Source organism: Pagrus major, chromosome 2 (genome assembly GCF_040436345.1).
Source record: "Pagrus major chromosome 2, Pma_NU_1.0".
Lineage (NCBI taxonomy): Eukaryota > Metazoa > Chordata > Actinopteri > Spariformes > Sparidae > Pagrus > Pagrus major.
The window spans coordinates 6,489,384-6,515,218 of record NC_133216.1 but is presented as its reverse complement, the minus strand read 5'-3'; the positions used below and the strand labels follow the sequence as shown (position 1 = coordinate 6,515,218).

At 38.6% G+C, this 25,835-nt stretch overlaps 1 protein-coding gene across 6 annotated transcripts in view; it reads left to right on the top strand.

Moving 5' to 3' along the window:
- Positions 1–24,357: 24,357 nt before the first annotated feature.
- Positions 24,358–25,835, top strand: part of tenm4 (teneurin transmembrane protein 4) — a 122,617-nt gene continuing 121,139 nt past the window's right edge. For 4 of the 6 annotated variants that reach the window (XM_073487142.1, XM_073487158.1, XM_073487150.1 and 1 more), the window contains exons 1-2: positions 24,358–24,580; positions 25,479–25,751. In XM_073487142.1, coding sequence (XP_073343243.1) covers positions 24,358–24,580; positions 25,479–25,751 — 496 coding nt within the window. The remainder of the gene's footprint in view (positions 24,581–25,478; positions 25,752–25,835) is intronic. The other 2 variants (XM_073487177.1, XM_073487167.1) reach the window with 1 other exon arrangement.

Sequence of the window (25,835 nt, the reverse complement as noted above, 5' to 3'; positions counted from 1 at the left end):
AGACTGGGCTTCACTGTGACAAGTTGTGAAAAGAGTGATGAGACGACAAAGAGCCGGTAAGATGACATTTAGTGACAGGCCTCATTTTTCAAATATGAAATGCCATCACTGAAAACGGAAGCGGAGTCTGCTGACCTCTTCCCCTACAAAATTGTGATACCACAAATAGTACCTTCAATGTTTGTTTTATTCACCACCAAACAAAATTAAAAACACATAAATTGTTGGCAGAAGTTGTCAAAATGGATTTATTGATCAATTTTGGTATGCATTTGGAAACAGCTTTTGATTATTGTAAAACTGCACATAAACAAGATAGTTATGCTGCAGTTATGTAGTCCTGGATCCAATGGAGCCAACAATGAAGACGGGGATAGAAGGTTTTGGCTGCCGCTGACATTGCTTTGCCAAGATGCACTTGTTGCATGCAACTAAGACTAAGCTGCAACACAATGCTTTGGCATGCTAATAGATGTAGGGCATTTGCCTTGTTTGTATTTCTTTGATGATCCGTGGTACATGCAGATACTGTTTCTCTGAGAGCTGAGAACAACAATTTCGGAAACCATCCATGAAAGCTAGATTGATTGTGTTGCAGCTGGTATTAGGAAGATTTCCTGTTAGGACTCAAGTTTGATGCCAATGCTGCTATTACATCTACCAAAGGTGTCAGTGAGCAAGACACATTGGGGCCAGATTCAAAAGCACAGTTCTGTAGCCAAGAATAGAAAAAATGGTAAGAAATTAGGATACCAGTGGACAGTGCATCAAAGGTACTCAATGCAACTTTTGAGAGCTTTTGAACTATATGGGTTGTTTTGTATGTCTCATCTTCACATTGGCCAAGTTTCCCAGCTCATGTCAATAATCTTGATGAGCTGGCCTTTTTGACTATGCTGTGCTGCTTTTGAATGTTGTTGTTGGTAGTGACTTACCTGTGCTGTGTACCTTTGCCCCGTCTGGACATCAGCAGCCTAGCTCACATGTAGTGATGAGTCTTAGAGTTCTTCATCGGAGAACCAATTTAAGGCTATTAGGGGAACAGAAAGTGACAGACACATGCAGACGAGCTACTTACTGTGTATGTATAATTTATCTTATTTCATAGTTATTGCTATATTGATGGGGAGCTTTCAGCATATTGAAATGTATCATCCTTTGACAGTGAGCATGGTGGTATTATTAACTAAGGCAGTTTATATTCATTTCTACTGCAGGCCCACTTAGTATTGTTTTTCAGTGCGAAAGGTGTCAATAGATGCAACAGTTTGCAGTATCTTTCGCAGGTACAGTATGTTCGTTCAACTCAGGAGGCAATCTTAGTAACATACATTATCATTAATAAAAAGAAGCAGTCCTCCAGGACTTCCCTGAGATGGTGTGACAGGATACATTAAGTGGTATATAATGATTGTATACTTTTAAAAAACGAAATATATCGACTTGGGGTTCCTCAATACATTACATCCTGTGATTAACTTCTAATAAAATGCCACAATCAATTAAAAAAAAAAAAAAAACACTCACACATGCCTGTCAGTTATTACAAGCAATGCATTGATTACTTACATTTTTGATTTACCAGTGGACCATTATGTCAGTTCGTAAGGCTTCAGCATAGTTACATTTTCAACATTTTCAATCTAACTTACAGTGCTCTTTGCCCTGAGGTTATCTGTGGAGCTGTGTTTAAACAGAGCCCATCTTCATAAACAAAAACAGTTTGTTTCCTCCAAAGAATGCCCACCAAACAATGGATGCAAATTAGCCAAAGAAGCCAAACCAAACTGCAGGATACTGTAAAATAATTTCTCTGTACAATCATCTTACATATATACATTCTCTCTACATTTCTTTTCAAATTCCCTTCATACATTAATATTACCTAACCAAATGAAATTGTATTTAATGGTCTGTAATGGCCTGGTTAGTTATTCCCCCAGTGTTTACACTATAAATTGCATGTGGACATGATTTAGTCAACCTTATCCAATGATTAAACAGTTGCCTTTACCGGCATTGCTTCAATATGGCAACCGTTATCCAAAAGCCTTGGTCTCTTAGCTTATGGTACCCAAAGCATTTATATTAATGGCATTTCACACCAATGAGGAGATAATTCCTGTGTGGTAAGGTGTAAAATTGAGCAGCTTTGATGTTAAGCGGCCTATTTAAGATTCAAGATGAGGGTGTTAATTAGTTGACAAAAATCTTTTTGAGTCGAGGAGTTTTTTTTTCTTATAATCCCTCTGGCCTGAGATCAGGTTGCTACATTTCAGATTAGAACATCGATATTAGTTAACACATGTATATTTTTTTGATATCATTAAAATCAACAAAGCACATTAAGCTTCCTTATTTTTTACTCCATCATGTTCAGAAATTCATTTTCTAATGTGACTTGGATGTGTAAGAACATTGTTTTCAGGGCTCTTTGTGAATAGGTTATGGAGAATTAGTCATTTCTGGAATAAGACTTATTTCATGAATGCATACATTGTCAAATATGTAGCATACTAAAATATGTAAAAACAATCATTAAGGTAGCCCAGTGAGTGGTACAGTTTGACCAGACCAACTGTTTGCATTCCTTTTGTGGGAGGTGAAAAACCTTAGTGAATCATGACAGCTAAATACACAGCAGGTCGAGTTGTGATAGTAAAGAGCTCAGGGAATATAGTATTTACGTTGACAAGTTGTCTAGACAAGCAATTTAAATGTGCTATGCAGGAGTACATACAGTACATACTGCACCTAAATAGAAGGGGAGAACAAGTCCTAATGGTGCATGTAACTATGCCAGTCCTGGATTTTATTTTGAAAAGAAAGGCTTGTATGTTAATTATAGCAACATGTAATACAGTGTTCAGTCCTCAGATATATTGTACTATATTGTACTCTGTACTAAGTCAAGATGGAAGGTAAATAGTATTTAGAGAGAATGTCTGGCAACCCCTGGTAGGACACAAACCCCATTTATGTGCAAAGCAAAGCAGCTTATTAGGGAAAGTATGGCCACATTGAATGTGAAACCCATTTTCTACCCTCTCTCCCATCTAAAAATTCTCGTGGATCCTCTAATGGCAGATATTCATCAGGCTGGTGTCCTGTACTGTGTCAGGCAATAAGCAGCCGTGATCGCAATGCCGACAAAGAACTGCCATTGTTTCCACAAAAGAAGCAGGGGACTGCTTACTTTGGTGATGTGATGCCGATTAGGTTTGTCCAAACTACAATAAGTCCCTGTACTTCTTTCTTGGACCGCTGCAATTGTAGCTGTATTGTTTCCATTCATTCCTTGCTTTGATTATGTTCAACACCAAAGTGCTAATACACTATGAATGTGTCTAACAAATAAGGAGTCCATATTCTCTAACTCCAGAGCTTCACATTATAAGCTTTTTCGTGATTGTCTGTTGGAGGGCTTTTATATTTAAGCATTTACACTTACTGAAGACAATAGCTCAAATATCAGGGGGCAACTCAGAAAATAGAGATGCTACTAGCTGTTAGACAAAATTAAAAACTAGAATTGTAGGAGTAAAACAAAACTCCAAAGAATAACGACTCCCACATTACGTTTGAGCAAAACAAACCCCCAAAACTACTGAAATCTAAATATACTGACTCATATGACCACACATGCTGTAACCTAATATGTTGTGCCAAGTTCTCCATGACGTTCACAGAGTTCGGTTGATGGCAGGAATCCATCGTGGTTTGGCTCTTCTCCCAAGCAGGACTGTTGTGTTGTGCGTCAGTGTGGTCACCCCCTGCTGTTAGGATGGAGCGCAAATTGAAGTTAATTTCAGCTGAAGCGTGCAATATCATGCCAGTGGAAAAACAACATTACAGTTGCATATCATCAGCCACTTTTCAAACTTCAGCTGCCAAGTTCTGATGTGGGTTGTACATGCAGAGTGAGCAATAGCAGGACTCAGTAGCACAGCCAACAGTGAGAGACTCACCCTTCACGCAAAGTGCACTAAGCATTCGCTGCATAGCGTTCTGCTCTATTGAAATCCTAAAATGTGTTGCTACTTTTTGCTCTAATATTTCTCTGCAAATGAAAACAAAAAATGAAAAAAACATTTAATGCAATGTCATATCGTCCAGCTGCAAGAATAAGAAAAACTACAATACAACAAAATGTGTCCAGAACCGCCATTTGTTAAAACATGTCAAATAGCTATTGGCTACCAACAATAATGCTTCCACTGAAAAAGTTATCCAGATACAATTGATTGTTATCTGAAAACAAAGTCAATCTCATGTCCTGTATAATAGTCAAATGTTCAGTTTCTGGTTAAAAATACACCAGGCCTGATCTGTTTAAACAGCACAGTTGCATATTTTGAACTATAACCAGCTGTTCACAACAAGAGTCTTGGTACAATGTTTGCACATCACATTGCTTTTGTGTGTGTTGGTCTGTGTCTGTGTGTCTTCGTGCAACTGAGTAAAAATAAGCGATGGAGAGTGAGAGCAGGAGAAACAGAGAAAGGGCAGCTTATAAAACTGTTTCTGTCTAATTTGTACCTCAGTCTTGACGAAGACATGACAGAGCTGGAGCAGGAGGCAATTCACAACGGCCTATGGGTCTTAACCAGCATTTTTTTATTTGGCAAAATTGAATAAAGACACTGTTACTGACAATCAGTGTTTTTTTTTCTATTTTTTTTTCAGTGAATGCATCTCAATAGCTGAATCTGGATAAGCTCAGAGGGCTGGCATAATATTTTCTTCAATTTGAGCTCTTGTGTTAGAGGCCAGACGCTTCCCTTGGTTCTGTAACAGGGATTCACTTGGACCTGTGAGGACATCTGCTGCACAGTCGAGTATTTCAAATTGCATTATAGTCCAATGCTACAGTTCAGCTGGGGGTTATCATCAATAGGACAGACCGCACCCATCTATAATGATAGGAACATTTCAACCCAAAAATGCCCATAATACAAGAATCAGGGTGAGGATATCCTTTAAATATCAAGCTAAATCCTACTAAAAGCTAGAGCTGAGAATGGAGAAACTGCCCAAATTATTTCACCAGCCTTGATGCGTTGAGTGTTGAGTAGCAGTTTAGAGCCCTTGAACATTTATTTATTAATGGAATGATTAGCATTAGTCGATCAGCTCCTGGGTATCTCACATCGGATCTGGCATCATTTATTTTTTGACAAGTGTTTTTCAAAATTCCTAAAATCATGCATACGGTATTTTTAATGCTTTGATTAATTGAATGACCTTTGGGCAGAAAACACGAATAAGCTGAGCATTGCTGCTGAAAGAAGTTACTGAGCAAAGAAACCGTTTGATGGTCCTCTGCACAGGCGTGTGACCTTTTGCTCAATAATGCAATGTATTCAGGGATCAGAGAGCATATTCTTAATTTCACAGCCAGCTTGCATTTTCAGATATCCTACTTGCATGTTCAAGTATTTTATTTGATATGTAGTACATGTGCACTGTTGAATAAGTAATAGGGTTGCAACAGCATGCATGCACCACAGTGAAGATCACGGAGATGCTCAATGCACTTCAGAACCACTGACTCTCCCAAGTGCCCTTATAGCCTTTTCCAGTTCGAAGCCCCTGTTTTAAAGCTGGACAAACTATTTCTATGTAGAACATACATACATGCAACATATCAGCCTGAGTGGCACTGCAAAATAGAAGAGGCTCTAGCCCACTTTTACTCTGGTAAAAAAGAGATGGACTACCAGGAGACTGTTAAATATGAGTGAGCCGTGTACGGTCCAGGTTTTTTATCTACCATAATAAGGCTTAGGTGCAGCAACCAAGACGTTTTTAAGCCAAAAGTTGTGAAATCAATGTGGAGAGCATCAAACAAACTTATTGACCTTTTCCAGATCTAATGGATGTAGTTCATCCCAAGCTGACATCTTTCAATTCAATTATTAAAATAATTATGTGAGATTGCATATTTAAATGAAAAATGTAAAACTTAATTGGGGGAGGACCCCCAAATCAGCCAACTATGTGTAACCAAGTCTTCCATGAACCAAGGGAAAACTGTCTATTGATGGCACATGGATGTGCACGTATGAATATTTTCAGTAACATCTCACTGCCTTTTAGTCCTACCAAATCCGAGAAAATCAATCAGTGCAGCTTGTATCTGCGTTAGTTTTTTGTAATCTTGCTGTCTTACCTGCTGATTTTATGCTTCAATGCCAAGCTTTCATATGCTCAGGTTTAACATGGTGGATACTGAATGATGAAGCCTCTTGATCTCAGTTGACTCCCGTGTTGCATCACTTTTATATTGAATGTAATTATAAAGTGACTCCGCATTCAGCTGCTCTTGGTTGGAGGTTTTTCCAGCAGAACAGAGACACGTCCAATAGAAGCTGATTTGAAAAGCATGTTGTCAAAATGTCACATTGCAGGTTAGAACTGTAATGACTGAAATGACTACCTGTTTAGGATCAGCTTAAGGTTAGGAAAGTAAATCAACTCAGAGTTTTCTAATTTTTGTCCCTTAATTTCAGAGTATAGAAAAAATGAACTGTTATAATCAGGAGGAAAAGAGCTCTGGCACATCTCTGTCTCTCCCTATTGCCCACTGTGCCACCCACACACTGCTTCATGTCTCTATTGCTCTGCTTCTCATTGTTCAATGCAGTGTTGTGTAAAATGAACAACTTGGTGGAAAAGCTTTCTTGCTTTTTGGGCTCATTTTTAAAACAGGGATTTTGCATTCTTCCAGATTTTCCTGGCTCCGTTTGGATTGTACAGTAATTAGAAGCAAACATGGAACTTATTAGTTATTGTGCATGGGCCAGCTGGGCTGATAGCATGGCAAATTTGCTATCCCCGGGAAAAAGTACTCTCTGAGTTTTCATCTGAATAGTGATGATAATCAATAGCGATGGCTCTGATTTATGCAAATAATTATCATGGCAAAAAGTGTCACAGTAATCATATTGTGGTGACATGTTACACATATTATGAATTATTCCGTTATTTCACTTGCAAGTAGATTTTTCACTTTAAATGTAAAACAGGTGTCAAAAAAACCATATGATGCATTTAATGCATGATATCACCCTATACTTTTATTCAAATATCTTACTCTGACCTGATCCTGGCAGATATGAGTATTGTATTTTAATTTACCAGTTCTCTTTGAATCAATATAATAATTGCTGGGGTTGAGTTATTGATTTTTTTAGTCACTTTCTCCATTTCAATAACCTAACCACAGTGTATTAAAAAAAACAACAAATATGTGGCATACTTCCAGAAACATTAAAGTCCAGATGGTGGTAAGATATACATTTTCTAATAGAGGCATGCTGTTCAAAACACTAAATACTGTAGATACTATGCTGAAGATTTTGATGCTAAAATCTGTGTGGATAAAATGTGCAAATAAGAAGAGTGGAGATGGCATGGAAAGCCTCAGCTAGCACCGGATGGAAGTTCTGTCCAGACTGTATATTGCTGGTATGACTCAACGCCATAAGTTGCCGGTATTTTCTGCCAGGCTTTTAATAATCAGGCCAGCTCCTTCATAGCTGTAGGTGGAGCTCTGTATGTGCCTGAAGTGTTTTTGTATGTGCCTGAACACAAGCAGAAACATTGGAAGAGCTTATGTGATTTAGATCATGACTGGTCTTGTGCTGAGTTTGAAGAATATCATTGTTAAGGAAACTGCTGTGCTATGGTACACGGCTTGACCCATGGCAGGGATTATTTATTGCTGTCAGCCGAGAAGCTCATAACTCCTGTTTTAGTTATTTATTTGTATTTGTTACCGTCGGGTCAAGGACTCTTTGTTGCTCTGTGCGTTGAAAACAATTGATGTCTATGAAAGTTTTTTATTATAAAGCATGGCCAAACTGTTTTCTTAGTTTTTAACAAAGAAGTGATGTACATGTTAGGGCTGCAGCTAATAATTTGTTTGTTTTTTTGTTTTACTATCATTTAATCAGCCAACTGTTTCAACGATTAATCAATTACCGTTTAGTCTAAGTATAAAAAGAAAAGAAAAGAAAATTACAATTTCCCCGAGGCCAAAGTGATGTCTTTAAATTGCTTCTTTTGTATAACCAACTGAGAGTACGAAACCCAAAGACTCTTCATTTACTATCATTAGAGAAAGGCTGATTTCTACTAAATTATTTCTTCTATTAATAGTCATAAAATGTCTCAGACATATCACCGAGTTGATTTCAAATGTTCAACTAGCAGCTCAAGTGCAATAAGAAGCATATGAAGACACTGAGCTGTCTGAGTGTTTTGATTTGTTTTACAGTCCAGAAGTCCAGTGTGGCATACACTGTAGCCCAATTGACCAAACCAAAAAGATTAAAACTGAACAAAAATAAATAAAATAGGAGAATGAAACAAAAGGACAAAAAAAATTAGATGGTGATCTGGCCTGTTTTTGCCAGCAATGTCTGATCTGATCTGTTCTCATAGGAGCTCCTGCTTGTAAAAGACGTAGCTTTAATAAGCAGGAGCCTATAAAATCTCTTGCTTATAAAATCAAATCAGTCATCTCTCAGAGATTGCTCATCTTTTTCTTAATAGTAAAATATTCTACATTATAAATCAACAAAAGTGCTTAAAACATCTTCTCACAATAAAAAGTGGCCTTTCATTCTACCACTGGTTTCGCAGTTTGTGGATCTAAATAAGAGATCTGGTTATATTAAGTGCAGAAAGGAGAAAATGGATCATTTTGTATGCAAAAATGTTCTGAAGATATAAAAATCTATAAGCAAACATGTACTGTTTACACAGCACATAGAGTAAGAATTAGAGCAATGCATCATGCTCCACTATGAGGACTTAGATTTTCCTGAAGCTTGATTTTCCATAACATTTGATTCTTACCTGAAAGCAGCTACATGTCTCGCCCACTCTGATTTATGTTAATGTTGCCTAATAATACAGCAATCACACTTTATTTAGAAATCACCTGGTTCAGCCTTAGTTCATCTCGTAATTTAAATCATTGGATAATGACAGATCAGTCTGGACTGTATTGATGGCCAAGGAGCAAATGACCCAGCCAAATAAAGTATTATCAATATTATTCAACTTAATTAAGGTCGCAGAGATGATGTCAACTGACTGCTATACGTTTTGTGGTGGTCATTGTTGGTGATGATCTAGAAAAGGTTTGAATCTGCTGCGTCATTATAAATATTTATTTGCATGCCGTACTGAAAGCACCTTCAGTCCAAACATCCATCCTTTGAAAAATAGAAATTCATTTTCCTTTGACTAACACCTCACTATTATCAAGAAAAATGTTGCATGTCATATATTTTTTTGTTTATAGATTTGATCCTAACATACCCAAAATCTGTTTGCCTATAAAATTATTCAGTATGTATTTATGAAAACAGAGGTTGGAGGGTGGATTCATAATTGCCGGATTTTGGAGCATAATAGACTACTAGGTTTGTGTGAAAGTGGCTATACAAATACATAATGTAGGTAAGTTTATCTAAAGGTTTTTTTTTGCCACACTTTTCCTTTTATCCTTCTTATGCTAAATGAATGCAGTGCCAGGAGTAAGCTCTGTCTAGATGTAATTGTTTCTATTTCTGTCTGTAGTCTTAAGTAATAAAATGTTTGTAGTCAAGCATTCCCCCAGTTTCATGGGGCTGGAGCCTTTGCCTGCATCTTTTCATAAGAAGGAAAAGGTTTAATTGTAAATGCAAGTAAGAGCCTTATTTAGATGGTTGGTTTATTTCTAAGGAAACAACAGAAGGAGGCAAAGAATAAGCCCATACTTGGATAAGACCCAAAACTAATGTTGCTGGAAGTCTCAGCGTGGTTTTGACTCTCAAGTGTACTATTTTTTTTTTTACAAAACACTGAAAACACTGCATGAATGTATTGGCTTTGAAGACGTTTTCAGAGATGCATCATTGATCTGTGTGTTTCTTCCTAATTTTCTGAGGAATTACTAATGAGAGATATTGATGTGAACTATATTTTAAGACATTGAGATGACAGAATGAGAATGAGTTTCAGTCAGTTTAACGTGAAGCAGCACAAGGAAGAAAGATGAGCGTAAAACTCCAGGATTCTCTCCTGCTGTTGAGGAGAGGTGAAACGGCCTCCAATGAGGATTTGAAGGAAACCCCCGCTTGTTTCCAAACTTGTTAAACACAGAGATGGTGTTAACATGCTTTGTTCCAGCACGACTGCACAACCCCCACCTACACACACACACACACACCCCTCCTCCACAACCATACCCAAACACTCCCCCTTTCGAAGTTGAGTAAACCTGCAGAGTAGCGGCGGAGGGAGTTTGGCCCTGATTTCAGTGCAGTGGAGGAGCCGGGGGGCCCAAGGGACACTCAGGTTACCAGCATCGAATCCTGCAGTATTAGCAGGGCACAGTGAAATAACAGCCTGCCATCTGGAACCTATGTTAAAGCCATCCTAGCCTTGCAGCGTTCAATCACACTGACCTCAATTAAGTGTTATTTGTTCAGTATTTTTATTCACTTCTTCCTTTGCCTCCAGATCTCTCTGTCTCATGTAGTAATGTATGCCCTAACGCACTGTGTCAGATCCAGAGCGATGGCTAGAGTTTAGGTTTTCTTACCAGGTCTTCTGCTCTGTCCTTTTCCCATTAAACTTTAAGCAAGTCCACCTCATAAGAGGTTTCAGGAGAGAGCACCTTAAGTGCAGGGGGATAAAGCGTGTCTTTGTGCTGGAGAGATGCTGCGTGGTATGCCGGGTTAAGAGTGGGTGTTTTTTGGTGAGGCTTCATGCTCATGACTCAATGTGGTCTTTCTTGACCCCACTTCAACAGGAGACAATGAGCGCACGAGAGCAGGTCTCCTCTTTTGAACCTTGATACTCGACACTTTCTTTAGTCATAAGGTAAAATTGTATTCATCGTCAGTGTGCTAAGAGTACGCTTTTTGAGAACAGTTAAAATAAATATGTTAAACTGGTAAGAATCTTGGTAGATTTTGACTCAATTAACATAAAGGTCAGCTTTCCTGTCCTTCATTGGCATTTTTTGAAGCAGTCATGATCTTTTTTTATTTTTCAGGTTGCACTATATTAACTTTTCCAAAACCCTGTTGTATTTACTTGAGACTTGATTCACAAGAATCAAATAAGATTGGTTTGGATTTAATTTGAAAATGTTTCTTACTGATTAAATGCAAAACATAATTTAGAATAAAAATCTTTTAAGCATTTATAATTTGTATTTTATGGAAACGTCATTGGAAGACCTTGTTTTTTATATATTTGATTGTTATTTAATCATGCTTCATTTGGTTTTCGACACTTGAGTTGTAATTTGAAACAGACCAAACAGTATTGTGGATTTGATGATCAATCTTTTTTTTCTTTTTTTGTACTGTATTTTTGTTTTGAAACATGTCTAGAGACTTGGTCTCAGTGGCTGCATTAAGCCTGCAGTTATTACACTTTCAAACAAGTCCATTTTAATGGTACATTCTTCCCACTTAACTCCTCACAAATTGGATGTGGTCTTGAGTGGCAGTCTTCTTTCATTAATGACTGGATTCCTGACAAGCTAGGTCAAGGATTGCAGCATTTTGAGAGACATGCCCACAGGAATGCTTCTGTCGAGCAGTTTTCATCTTTTGATAAATGTAATGTCATACATCCTGAAAAACAGAGGAGGAACGGACATGGCTTGTATTTCTATTTTAATTCAGTAGTATTTGCGGCCACTGATAGACACACTTTCCCATCATATATCAATCCAGTTGAGTCAGAAGACAGACTGGACCAAAGAAAAAGCAATGAGTAGATAATTAGGACAAACTATGTGTTACTTAAAGTGAAAACAGACAACTTCCTTCCCTCTAGCGTACCCAAGTGGTATTACTATTGGTGCCACTTTTCCTCAGGCTCACAACTACCAACAGTAATTAAACCAATAGGTTTTATGAAAATAAAATACATACATTGATTAGAATAGAAAGCCTTTTGTCAACATTTAACATGGTGCATTCTTAAATTCAGAGATAATCAACAAGAAAGATGTTAGTTGAAGACACTAAAGTGCACACAATGTAACAGCAGCCTTGCTTGACTGGTGACTGATCTCTCTCATTTTGTGCATGAAGCAATGTCTTAAATGAGAATTTTTGCAATGCGGAAACCACCAACATTATGCATAACTTTTCAGTAAGGTTTTATCATTCAGATTTAATAGTTGTATGCTTTTCAGGTTTCATGCTTTCTCACTTATAAAAATTTCATTGTGGCTCCAGAGGTCTAGTTTCGTCTTGGTTCAGGAAAAATATGCAGAGAAAGATGAAGCTTGGGGGAAGAAATGTTGCTGCTATTGTAATAGCAGGGAGATAAAGTAGAAGGGGATTATTAGTTGTGTAGTCCAAACCCATTTTAGCCTATGAGAAAATAGGCATTGTTAACCTGATGTAGTCTTTTTGCAAAGGGTGAATGTCAACTTGAAGAGTGTCTATCACATCTCAGCCGGCGCCAAAAGAATGGAGAGAATTTATGAGCCTCTCCCTTATCTGTATTTGCCTTTTGTGATGAGTGAGCACTGGTCAAAAATTGCCTGGTGCTGTGTGCCACACTGTCACTGTGTCACGGTGCTGGTTGGGTGCCAGAGATACCAAGAAGATACAGGCTGCACGACTGGCATTTTGAATTCTCTACTAAATATCCCCTGCTATCAGTGACAGGCATCAACAGGAGAGTATGCTTTTAATGGCCGTAGAGACACATCTCAGAGGAATTCCCAAACAGGTGACACGGGGAGCGCTGCGGGTGGCTTCTGAGCATGCTGTCATTTCGTAGTATTTTCTGTTTGCACAGATTTTCTGTCACGGAACGACATTACTACTCCAACATAAATGATGTGTTAAAAAAGCATTTCTTAACCATCTATCCTAAAAAAGTAGTAGTAGTAGTAGTAGTAGCGTGTGTCTTGCATGGATACCTAGCTACATTTTTTGTGCCTTCCCAAAAACTTATCAGATGGAAGAGCAGCTTTCTCTCAGCCTATGTTGTTAGCATACACCAAACAAGTATTTCAGCTCTGAAAGCAGTTTACCCCTGTATCCATTTGGTTAATAGATCCATTAAGCTGCATGGCGTGAGTGGAGTGCTGCTGCTGTGTGGAGCGCAGGATGACGTGTTAATTCTGGGTAATTTATTACCCTGGGTGTCGCTGGGCAAGGAGCTCCTGACAGATCCTGTCTCACTGGGATCGTCCTCAGCCAGGCTTCCATGGGCATCGCCAGTGACTCCAGCATGCGGTGCTCACATCCGCTGATGCAAGTATGATGTAAAACCCTTAGTGCAGGAAAACAACAGTGAGTAGAGGATGCACATAGTGTGGCATTATATCAGACTGGCAGTCTTTGAAGGTAGGAGGCTAAAAGCACACCTGTAGAGAGGGAGATGGTAATCAAATTTCCCCCCCAGTGTTATGGGCACTTGCTGGCTCTCATATGGTTTTTATTTATGGAAGTATCCTTTTCTGTCTAGGGCCGGGCCCTGATTAGATCATGGATGCTGATTGTGGCCTAGAGCTGTGGTGATCAATCCTAATTTACTTGGAGAATTAAATTTATATATAGGAGGATGCAGTGCCCTGCCCTGATAGATGAAAGGGCATTTCCCTCTTATGCATCAACAATCAAGATGACAGAAAAAAACGACACAACACATATCTTTGATTCTGTTTTGTTGTTTTTTCATAGCATGCAACATGAGGCTTTCACCAGGGAATAAAAGCTGCATTAAAGGCTGATAGTAGATCAACAGAAAAAAATAAATAAATTGCACTGACGTTCGTGCATAAGGGTTTTTACAAGCCTCAGCACTGTCTAATGTTCAGCCATTGGGATCAGAGAGTGCAGACCTCCGGTGCCTTAGAGGCAGAGGATGGGGATTGTGCAGGTCAACACAGCGGTGCCAAGCTACCCGTCAGCCATTTCATGTCATAATCAGTTAGGGGCAAATCAGCATACACCAACTCTCAGTGCCCGAGGAAAATCCTCTCAGGAGCCTTGTCTGCACTGTAGCACTAAGAAGGATAGCATAAAGAATTTCCCTATGTGCTCTATGAAAGAGAGATTTTTTTTTATGTGATTTTGTGATGCTCTGTTTTCAGCTCTGGAAAACAAGCTCTGTGTGTTTACAGTAGGCCACTGCAGCAGCCACGCCTTCTAGACATAGCTTCTTTACAGCCAGTGCTGTCATCCAGGCGATGATGAAGCTACAGAGTGATTAGCCCCACCCAGAGGCTGCTGAGATGGGAGATGTGGGAGGTGTGTGGTTGTCAAAGCAGAGCTTGCGGAGATGACTCAGTTAGGCACTTAGAGTAAGATCATTACCATGCAGGAACCCTTCGCCTGGCTTTGCTGTGTGTGCTGATTTTTTACTGTTGATATTGAACAACCGCTGGTTTTATTGTCTCTAACAGCACAGTTGTGCTTGCTGCTTGTTGTGCATCAGGTTAGCACATGGTTCTCATGTTCATATCTTCTTAAGCTAATTCATTTTGCAAAGCCCAGCCAACAATAGATCTATATTATTTTTGTCGTGAGGAAACCTAATTAGTCTAGTTTATGTGACTGTTTGATGTTTTGACTTTAAATGAATATTGCGCTTCCAAATTTTTTGGAAGGTAACTTTGATTGACAGGGGATGATTCTACTGTATTTGCTTACATAAGTGCATTGAACGGTACCACCACATGCCCTCCGTCACTTGGAAACCGATTTATTCCCACATAGCTGATTTGAACTCGCCATATAGTCATGGTGTCCTCTTCTTTTGGTTTTGTTGTTAAATAGCCGTTAGCATGTTTGGGAAGAATACATGTACCATTACACCTCTAATATTGTGCTGTTTCCTGCATCTTAGTTCATTCACTTGATGGACAACAGCAAAACCAGTGCTATTCATTTGCAGGTTAGGTTAGAAATTATATTTCATTGTGAACTCAACAGCTAGATAATATATGATGAGATATACACAGAATTGCCAAGTGTCTCAGGAAGATCCAGCCGTATATAAGAATTTAAAGGTTAAAGAAAATGACAAGTTCTCTCCTGAGGTAGTAACTCCTGCTGGTGACAGTGGTGATACTGCAGGTGATTGGAAGACTTTGCTAATGCTGTGATCTTTATAGTGCACTTCCTTATTCTGTGCATCCATGAGTTACATGAAATGAGGAAATTTCAGGACCCCCATTGTGAGTGGATTGTAATTGGTACCCAGCAGTATGACAGCACTTTCTCACAGTCTTTTTGAGGCGAGTTCTTTCACTCAGGCTGCTTCTTTTAAAGCAAGGCAGTGGCCATTTATGGCCCTTTCAAAGAGGGGGATTTCAAACCAGGCAGCTTACTGGTGGGATCCATAAGTCCTTTAGAGTGGTCATACTTTGAAGAAAAGATTGTATCGGGTGATCTGATGATAAGTGGGACATTCATATCCAATGTGATGTGCTGTACGTTGTGTACTGTGAATACAGACCTCATCTGTAGTCATTTCTTTCTGGCCTACAGAAATGGAAGTGATTTACATGGCTATTTGCATATTGGACAGGAAAGTGAAACTCAAACACAAGTGGTCACTTGAGACGCATTTGAGACAAATTCTGGTGCTGTGAGTCAGCTGAAATCAGGCTCAACTCAGTCTAGACACAGTCAGGAGTTAATGTACTGTTTCTGTTCTATTTGGTGAAACTTTCTTCATCTGCTTCTTCGCCATCTACTTTATTGCATATTTTCCATGTGGTCCTGTGTGCCAGACATTGATTGGCAACCATCTCTATTTGGATAAGTCCATGATATATTTCTGTGTATCTTTGAACAGATGTGTGTTTACAAAAATATGAAATGAATTTATTGCAACAGATTTAGTGGGATTTTACACTCACATCACCGTGTTACACTACTGAACATAATTCATGCACCGCGTTTGGATCCAGTAAGCTGCAGGATCATTAGTGGCATTAAGGTGTGATAACATCAGTGACTCATTTAGTAAATATTGTGCTTTCTAAGAAATTATATACATTTTTACTACATGAATACAATGTCAATAGCATGGGAGTAACCTGCTTTCATTTCTGTACCTTTATTACTCTTCAGAGTCCTTTAAATTACCTATGCAGCCTACTCTCATGGTTGAATGGAAAACTAATAAAGTGCTGGGGAAAAAAACAATAAGCATTAGCTTTCACCTCATTTTGCATCCAGTTAAGTGGTGACATTAATTGCACAAAAACTTGTGAGGCCAATACAAAACAGGTCTTTACAGTAGCACCAGTTCTTTTATAATTATACCAAGGCAAATGACATTTGATAAAGCTGTTGGTATATTAAGCACTACAAAGTTAAAGGCCTTTTCTGAGATGCTAAACCAAATGGAAGTGACTTATTAAATTAAGATACCATGAGCTTCAAAGACCTAGGAATCACAGTTGGGGGGATTTTGGGGGGGATTTGTTGGAGAAGTATTTGTTCAAAATTATAATAAAAATGAAAGAAACAGAAGAAAGATATCTGGACAAAAGGATTTTGTGGTTTGGATTTCGATGAACAATGAAATAACTAACTGTTACTTCTAATTATAATGTGTAAGGTTGTCCCAAAAACAATTTTGATGGCTTCAAAGCTTCGGTGAGAATATGCCACAAATCTTCGAAGCTTTGATAGCGAGGGCGGTGTGTGCATGCATTCCTTAAACTTGCGGTCATTACTAACTAACAGTATGTACTTTGCTATAAGTGTAGCGTAATTATGAGGCTAATGAGAGACGAGGACAGGAGGGCAGACATTGACCACTGTCTATTCCTTCCCTGCCTCCAAAGTCTCAAAAGTCAACTTGACGAGGGAGCAAGTGTTGAGCTGTTGGGATGGTCGAGCTCGTGCTTGTGCATGCAGAGCAGAAATGTTCTGTGTGCGTGAATCACATGTACATGCCTGTTTTTTTATGTGTTTTTTGAGACTAATTAAACGCCATAGATGAACTCCATTTCTAGCTCTATCTCTTACTCAGACGTTTGCCACTTTTACGGTGCAGCCTGAAGCATTTGGATACAGATCTGGCCGTTGATTACCATGACAACGGTAGAAGCTTCAAAGCATTTGGGTCAGCCCTAATAATGTGAAACCGCAAGTGTAAAAACAGGTTTGATTACAGTAAGACAGTAATGTTTATTTGACCAACTCCAAAATGTAATTGTTCTCAAGTTCAGTTCCTAAGTTGATCTACGATCGAACTGCAAATTTGCTGAGAATTGACAGGAACTGGGTGCATAATTATCAACTCTGAGTAAATTAGAGTATTAATCAATTGTGTCTACTAAACGGTGTGCAGATGGAGAAGTCATACATTTAGAAAGTTACTCAGCTGTTTCTAGACTATGTTGCCAAATAGCAGAGGACCTCCAATAAGCTGAAAGAACACCACAGGAGTCTTTGGTCCAACCATTGGTAGAAGACATCGAGGCATGCTACTGTAGCTGATCTTGGAGCAGAAATCAACATGCAGTATGTGAAAGAGTGGGAATCAAATCTACATGCTCTCATGGCATTGGCTCTTAATAATGATTACCTTTTCTTACCTTCATCACTGCAAATTTTGAGGGTTATATCAAAAAAACAAAAAAAAAAACAAGTTTTGCACCTACCTTTAGTTTTTACTAGTGATAAACATAGTTTTGTTTTATCAAGTCTCTAGAGTTATGTTTATGTCTGTGCAATGTCTGGAATTAAAAGGACCTGTGTTTGTTGACCTTTCCCTTTTGAGAGTTTTCAAAGGGACCATGTGTTATGTGGAAAGTAGTTCTAATTTAAAGTGTTGACAGCAAGGCCTGTTGATTATTCACATTAACTTTGCTTCTGGAAACAGGTTTCTGCACCAGAAATTAATTTCCATTCACCTCAATTATATTAGGGTTAGTGTTTGAAATCTCAAGGCAGAAAGCTCAAAACTGGGAACGCGAAACAGACACAATCTACATGCAGTAGGAAAATGTGTTTTTGCAATTCTGGAGAACCAATCTTTAAGGCTAGGGACCAGCATGTAAAACATTTTTGTTTAGAGCATCATTTATTTGCAGCATGTTGGTCTATTAGACCTTCCTCAGGCTACAGCTGCAAACCTCAAACATTTGTAACAGTAAGTTTGACAGTAGCAGGTTTACAGTAAGTTGATTATTGCTTAGCTGGTAATAAGTTTGGTTTCACTGCAGGCCAAACTATACATCAAACTCAGGTCGAGCTTTCAGGATAATGAGCGTTAATCGTAGACTAATGAGAGACAGGTCACTACCAGTGTGACCTCTGCACTCACCAGCGATGCTTGGGAACAGAAGCACTTCAGCCTAGTGAAGAGGTCCTCTTTTAAACCTGTGAGAATTTCACATTTATGTGTTGTCTCAGTTGTCCTTCAGGACGATAGAGAACCTTAGGAGTCCAGATAACTTATTTCCTTTCATTCAGTTTAGGATAATTAACTTTGAATCATCCCTCACACGCTAGCCTTCAGCAACACCTGTACTGCAGTGGCAAGCCAGCAAAACACACAAATATATTTTTTGTGGTTCAGCAGCAATATTGATAATGGATAAGTGAACATTTTGGCCTCCTAACATTTTGCTGTATTTGGCCAAGGTCAGGGGCGTACATCAACGTAGAAAGTGATTGTAAATAGACTGCTCCTCTCAGTTATTTACAAGGCTGGTTTAAAGGCATTATTCCATCGCCTGCTCGCTCTGTCAGGACTGAACCTTGAATTGCTTAGAGTGATTAGTAGCAGGGAGCGTGCTGCAGCAGCTGTCCCAGGCTACTTTTGTTTATGTTAAAGCTTTTACGCATTCTGTTTCATTCGCTGGCGGGGCTCGCTTTTGATCCCGGAAGGAGGTGGCTGCTGAGATGCCCCCCTACTACCGTGCCCCCTCCCCTCCCCAGCTTGCATTAGCACTACAGAATTCAGGTCTGTTTGGCAAACCATTCAGCCCCCACCACCACATCCACCCAAGTCTTTTTTCCTCTATTGAAAGCACACCTTTCTTTTGACTGAGGAGGGTTTTCTATAGAGCCAAGGCATGTGAAAGATTTCCAGAATAGAAGTAAGTGGTGCCTGTATGGAGCTTTCCTTGCTCTCAATGGACCTTGTAGACAATGTTCTTGATATCTGCCCAAATTTCCTCTCTCTGTTGCTCTACAGGCTGCTTTTGTGTGTATATGTTTGTCTGCAGTGTTGTAGCTAACTGTCACTAATCCGTTGACTACGTGATCAGGTTAGATAATAAAAAACAAATACACCAAAAATATATTAAATTTTTTTTTTGTCACTTGATGTATTATGTAGAATATATGTTTACAATAATTGGTAGCGATACATGTAATTGAAGTTCTTTTGAGCCTAAATTATAAATTGTGATTTGGGTTAACAGTCAACAATAAGCATATAATAGTCAAACATTGACGATTACATGCTTATTAACATTGATCATACATCAAAATGTTAGTTCGGTCCCCCTGAATTGAAAAGCTATAGTCCTCCAAAAAATCTGTAGCTCATGCTCTATATATCAACAGCCATTTGTCTAAAAATGTCATCACCAATCAGGAACACATTATGTCTCAATCTTAGTGATAGTAATTAGTAATAATAGTAAGTAATTAAGTGATTTCACAGACAAGTAATCTGTAATCATCCTACATTATACTCCAAGGGATTTGTCAAACATTGTTCATGTGTGTTACTTTGTCTGTTTTCTGTGTTTCCTGGAAATGTTCGTTAGCATTTAGTCTCGGATTCTGCATGGAAAATCTACAACATGTAAAGAGCAGCAAGCGGTTAATTATCATGGAAAACAGGGTTGTGTGCAGACTGAAGGCTAGATTTATATGCAGCAGCACTGAATAGCAATTCTCAGCACACTGCTAATTGTTTGATGGATAGTACAGAGCCATTTGCATTTATATTGTACCCCAAACGCCTCCCACGTATTTAGATCCCATATTTAACCAACTCCTGACACTGGAGCAATGGTCACAACGATCTGCCCAGCAAAAAACTCAACTAGTGTTTTAACAGGGGCTTCTGTAATTGGTCGTTCACACTGCGGGTGGTTTGTTTTATGGGTTGGTTTGACAGGTTTTGTGCGGAGGCTACCATCGCATCGAGGAACTCCTCTGAAGCTGCAAGACTTCAGCATGTTCGCATTTTTACAGCTTTAGTTTACATCAATAAAAATGTCTTTCATTGCAAGTTGAATTCATTTGGTTTTTGCACTTTTGGTCAAACATGCTGGGGGAGCATGTTTTTCCAGCACTTTGAAAAACACTGATATTTTATTGAGTTAATCTGGAAAAAGAATGGTATTGATTGATGATTAAAATAACCACTTTTTCAGCACTAAAAAAATGCCAAATTTGGGGTCTTGTAAATGCTTTCAGGGTGTGTTTAAGAGCAGTGCCACTGGCAGTATGCAAAGCTCTGTAGTGACAAAGATTATAAAATTTGTAATGCAAAATTTTAGTGACTAAAATTCAGGGAAATAGTGGCAAGGGTTGAAAATAACCAGAACCCTTAAATAGATGGACATAGCTGGCCAGAATGAGTGTTAAAAAATTATCCAAATGTCTGAGGTGGTTGCTTACCTTTTGACACTGGCAGCATTTCACGCATAGGTTCTGCGTGAAAGATTTTAATCTTTGATCATAGGCGATGAAATCATACACACAGCATTAAAAATGAACTGTTAATACCAGAGAGATGATCACCTCTACTACTGATCATTTGACTCATGTGTGTTATGGTTTTCTGGAAATGCTGTACATACCCTTTCTCAAATGTCAATTGAAACCATTTTTGAACAACTTTTTCTTGAGCAGCTGAAATTATAATGAACATATCTGTGAGGACCTATTCAGAACATTTATTGGCTGATCTTAATTTGTTCTGTGCACCATAGAAGTGCAGAATAGGTCAGATGAGAACTTATGCAATGGCCAACCTTCCTCAGGTGACAGTCAGTCACAACTTCACACTTCCAAGGTTGTTTTAGGAGAATAATTTATTTTGTTGATTACATTGTTCATAAGGTTCGAGTCTGTACTCATTCCCTCCACATATACACTCCACGCATGCAACAAGCATCATATGCAACATCACTTTATCTGATAATTGACTGTTAATTCACAAAGGTCATTGTTCATAGCTCCCTGCGACATCTCCCCTGTAGAACGACATTATTACTCTGCTTCCAACCGCTATACATTTGCTTTACACCCACAGACACACCTAACTACCCTGGCCAATTGTAGACAATGCAATTGAAAAATGTAGAGTGTGCAATTGTTTCAACGGGGAATACAGACCATCCAACATTTCTATTGTCTGTCCAGAGAGACCTCAATTGATTTTGGATCATTGCATAGATATGCAGTTAGCTTCTTTCTGGCACTGCTGCAAGCCTAAGAGGGACTTTGTCTTTGAAATAAAAGCAGGTGATTATTATCTCTATTTCAGAGATTTCAATCCATGGCAGTCATTTTTCACTGGTCTTTTTAAATAACTTTCTGACTGTGTCTTTTTGAATGTACCCTCATTAACCTTCTCCTTCAGTGTTTCAAGAGTCTACTATCAGTCCCCTGTATCTAACCATGAGATGATGATAATACTTTAAAAATAGTCTTATCACTTCTTGCTTCTGTTTCTTTTTGGGCCCAAGTGTTGAGACATCTTTGTTAAATTCAACCTTCTGTTTATTATCTTCACGTACCAGTACGTTAAAATAATAAAACGGTGGCATTTTCTTTGTTTTGGCTCCTTCTACCAGGATTTAGACGTAGACAGATGAACAAGAACAACAGCTTTGCTCTCTGGCGCTGAAACACCATGATAATGCCAGATGTAGCCTATTTACGAAGAAGAACGCTGTTTAGTTTTACAACATGTTTCGTGTGAAAATTCTGACAGCTGCAGTCGAGGTGGATACATTTTCCAGGGCCTACATTTGCATCCAATATCGTCTGTCATCGTGTATGGCCTGTTGCTTCTTTGAAAAACTCCTCTGGGTTTCCCATGGCCTCAAAGGTACATCTCATTGCATACCAGCCGATTAATAATGAGGAGCGAGGGCTGTACAGAAGAGTGATGACTGAAGCATTGAGCTCAGCTCTTTGGAAACAAAAACAATGCACTTTGCAGAACATTCTTGAAACTTTGGAAAGCTGCTCTCTTACATTTGCATAGCATCAAGGATCTTGAGCAAAAAGGTAAAAATTAGCAACCCATACAAGCTGCATCTGAAATCTTGGGAGCAGCTGAAGTGCTCTTGCTGTTTCAGAGTGGGAGCGTTTTCTTCCCCCCCATGTGGCGGAGGTCCTGGTATTGAGGCCCCAAGTCATTAATCACTGGGATCTTTTCAGCTGTCAATACATACAAAAAGAAACCCCCAAACCCAACAATGGTGTCTTCAATAAAAGTTTTTTTTTTTTTTTTCTTTTCGAATCGAGGGCAAATATAGTTCAGTAAGGATTATTGTTTACTGTTCTGTCCAGCACAAATCTCATTCAGTATTCATAAAGAGCTTATCTCGTGGAAAAATCCTTGTCTGAGCAACACAGGCATATTGTCAGTAAAAACTCTCAGATTTGCCAGGAGTAGTTTTTATCTCTTTACAAAGAGCTGTGCTCTCTAATGCAGTGACTTGCATCCCATTTTGGCTTATAGTAAAATACATTTTCAAGTGCGGGAGCATGTAGCATAGAACTGGAATCCTGCAGCATGAATGTTAATCCTGCAGCATGAATGATAGGGTTTTCAGCTCATGATATATAATTATGGATATATCATCAACACATTGCATTTGGAGGAAGCAAGAAAATATATTATATTGCTGCAATATCTTGCTCACTAATTGTCTGTTCAGTAATTGAGCCTTAAAGTAAACAGCGACCAAGCCTTTAATCAAGTTTGTATCCACATTGACATTTGTTAATCCAACTCAATATCTTTAGACTAAGTGGTTGCTTCGAATGAGCTGTTTGCAAGACATCATCAATTTACTCCTATGTATATATATCCTTTATAGTGTCATTATAAAGTATTATTTTTTCTTTTTCTCGTTTTTGCCGTATGTTTTACATTTTTATATGAAAACTCATAACAAAACCAGAAATAATTATGTTGGAATACCTTAGAACTATTTTGAAGCATGTTCTTTATTTTGTCCTACAAGGCAAGAAAATAAAACACAGCACATAGCTTGATGCTAAAATTCCCTCTCTCTATTGATCTCATGCTCAGTGTGGGCTATATGACAGTTGGGGTTTTATGTTTCAGATTTTAATCATCTCTGCTGGTTCAGTGTAGTCCTAGATTTGTTTGGCTGCTCAGTTTTCAACCGGTGATGATTTGTAACTTATAAACAACACAATTCATGGAAGGACACCTGCCACTTTTACAGATGCCGGAGGCCCAGCATTTCTATATGGCACATAAAATAGAATATTTGTGGGAGACTTGCACCGTAAACTTTATAGGTGCAAGATTTGTTGTGCCGTATTTTATTAAACCTAATCCTGGTGGTTCTTCATGCTCTCCCTGTGTGTGCTGAGCCATGAATACTCTACTATTTGGAAACATACATTTGCATTTTATTTATTTCCACAGTTGCTTGGTTATGTTTGTGTGTATGTGTGTTTGTGTGCGTATGTGTTTGGATAGATTCAGTAATTTCTTCTTTCAAATGATCGATGATATTGCTATCATTTATATTGTCGAAGATGATACCTCTTAAGATAACAGTTAAACATTTTTGAAAGTGGTAATATGTTTGATTAGGGATGTGCGATATGGCTTTAAAATGATATCACAATCATTTTAGGCTACATTGCAATAATCAATATACAGTATATCTTGATATTTTAACATCTCAAACACACTTAATTAGGACTGGACAAATCAGTCAAATAGCATGATATTTTTTTACCAAATGCCTCAAATTGATATTGTGACAAACCTGTAGGGTTGACTATTATTTCACACAATATTAACACAATGAGATTTGTAATCAATAACAATCAGTAATGTGAGAATAATGACTAAGTGGGTAAATGCAAGTATCAGAAGAAGAAGAGGAGTCTGGTGCATTGAGAAAAATACATCACTTTATTGTAATGCAGCCTTTAAAACCAGGAAAAGTTGTTATGTGGTGCCATATCACCATGTAATGTATAACGATAATTATATAATATCGATATTCTGCCTAAAAATCTTTTTTTTGTGTTTTTCTTTCACAGAATTACTCAAACTGAACTGGCGTTGTAACCCACATTTGATGTTGAAAATAGTGTGGAAGCAGCCATGGAAGTGAAGGAACGTAGACCCTACCGCTCACTCACTGCCCGGCAGGACACAGAGCGCCGTTATACCAGCTCCTCAGCAGACAGCGAGGATGGCAAACCCAACACCAAGTCCTACAGCTCCAGCGAAACACTCAAGGCCTTTGACCACGACTCAAGGATGGCCTACGGGAGCCGCGTCAAGGAAATGGTTCATCACGAAGTGGACGAGTTCAGCCGGCAAGGTGAGCCTTAGCTGTCCAAATATTAGAAATACTCTAATATTATGTCATTAGAGGAGATTGTCATTGATATCAGTATGGCTCATCTTTAAGTATATAAGCAGTGCATAATGACATGAAAACACTGGTTGTTAAGTTAAGAGCACATTAGTGCCTGGTCTCAATATATGCATCATTGCTTTTTAATGAGGAGTATCTCAGTAATTCACATTCAGTCGCTGTAGAGGTCACTCTGCATTGTTTGACTATTAATAGAGGTGGCCAGGGTTTGAACTTACCATGCCAGTGTTGAAAACTTCATGGAAGACATGCATACCTTTACCTGCTCGTTCAGATATATTATTGATCATCAAAGTTCAAATCAGATGTGATGGCACTGTTGAGGTAGTCTTGAAGGCATATGTCTGCCAATTTACTAAAAAATGTACATTTTTATTCACATAGACATGGGCCCTGTCTTTTGGGTGGTGCACTGAAGGAAAGAAACAGCCTTTTGATTTATTTATTTATTTATTTTTTAAATCCAGCAGTTACAGAATCTAGTGAATCTAGTGAAATTCTAAAAAATCATCATGGACTGATTTACAAGTTGATCAATGATATGAAAGCTGTGAATTGATCATTTAAAAAGCAATTGTATTTACTTTATAGTCCAACTGTATCAGCTTTGAAAATATCCTACTCTGGCAACTCCTTGTGGTAGGAACAAAACACAACAATATTGTACATAGCAGCTTAAAATAATAAATTTACCTGCATCTTCATGTAACTCTACCACTATATTTGTCAAACGTTTCCTTTTAAATGATCGCTGCCAGAATAATGCTGTCCTCTTTCTCTGCACTCAATACAGTTTGTTATGTGAAGTGATTCAGCTTTGTATTTATTGGCTTTGCCGCAGGAGCAGACTTTTCCCTTCGAAACCTTGGCTTTGGAGAGGCGCTCCCATCCCACGTAGCCACGTACAGGACTGACATGGGGATGCCACACCGTGAATACTCAGTCAGTGTGGGCTCAGATGCAGACACAGAGACAGACGGCATCATGTCGCCGGAGCATGCGGTCAGATTATGGGGCCGCAGCAACACCAAGTCAGGCCGCAGTTCGTGCCTCTCCAGCAGGGCAAACTCCAATCTAACCCTCACTGACACTGAACACGAGAACACAGAAAACGGTAGGCCACTTTTCTCTTATACTTATCAGGCAAGCTGATTTTACACTGTGTCTCTTTTATGTGGATTTGATTTTGATGTCGCAA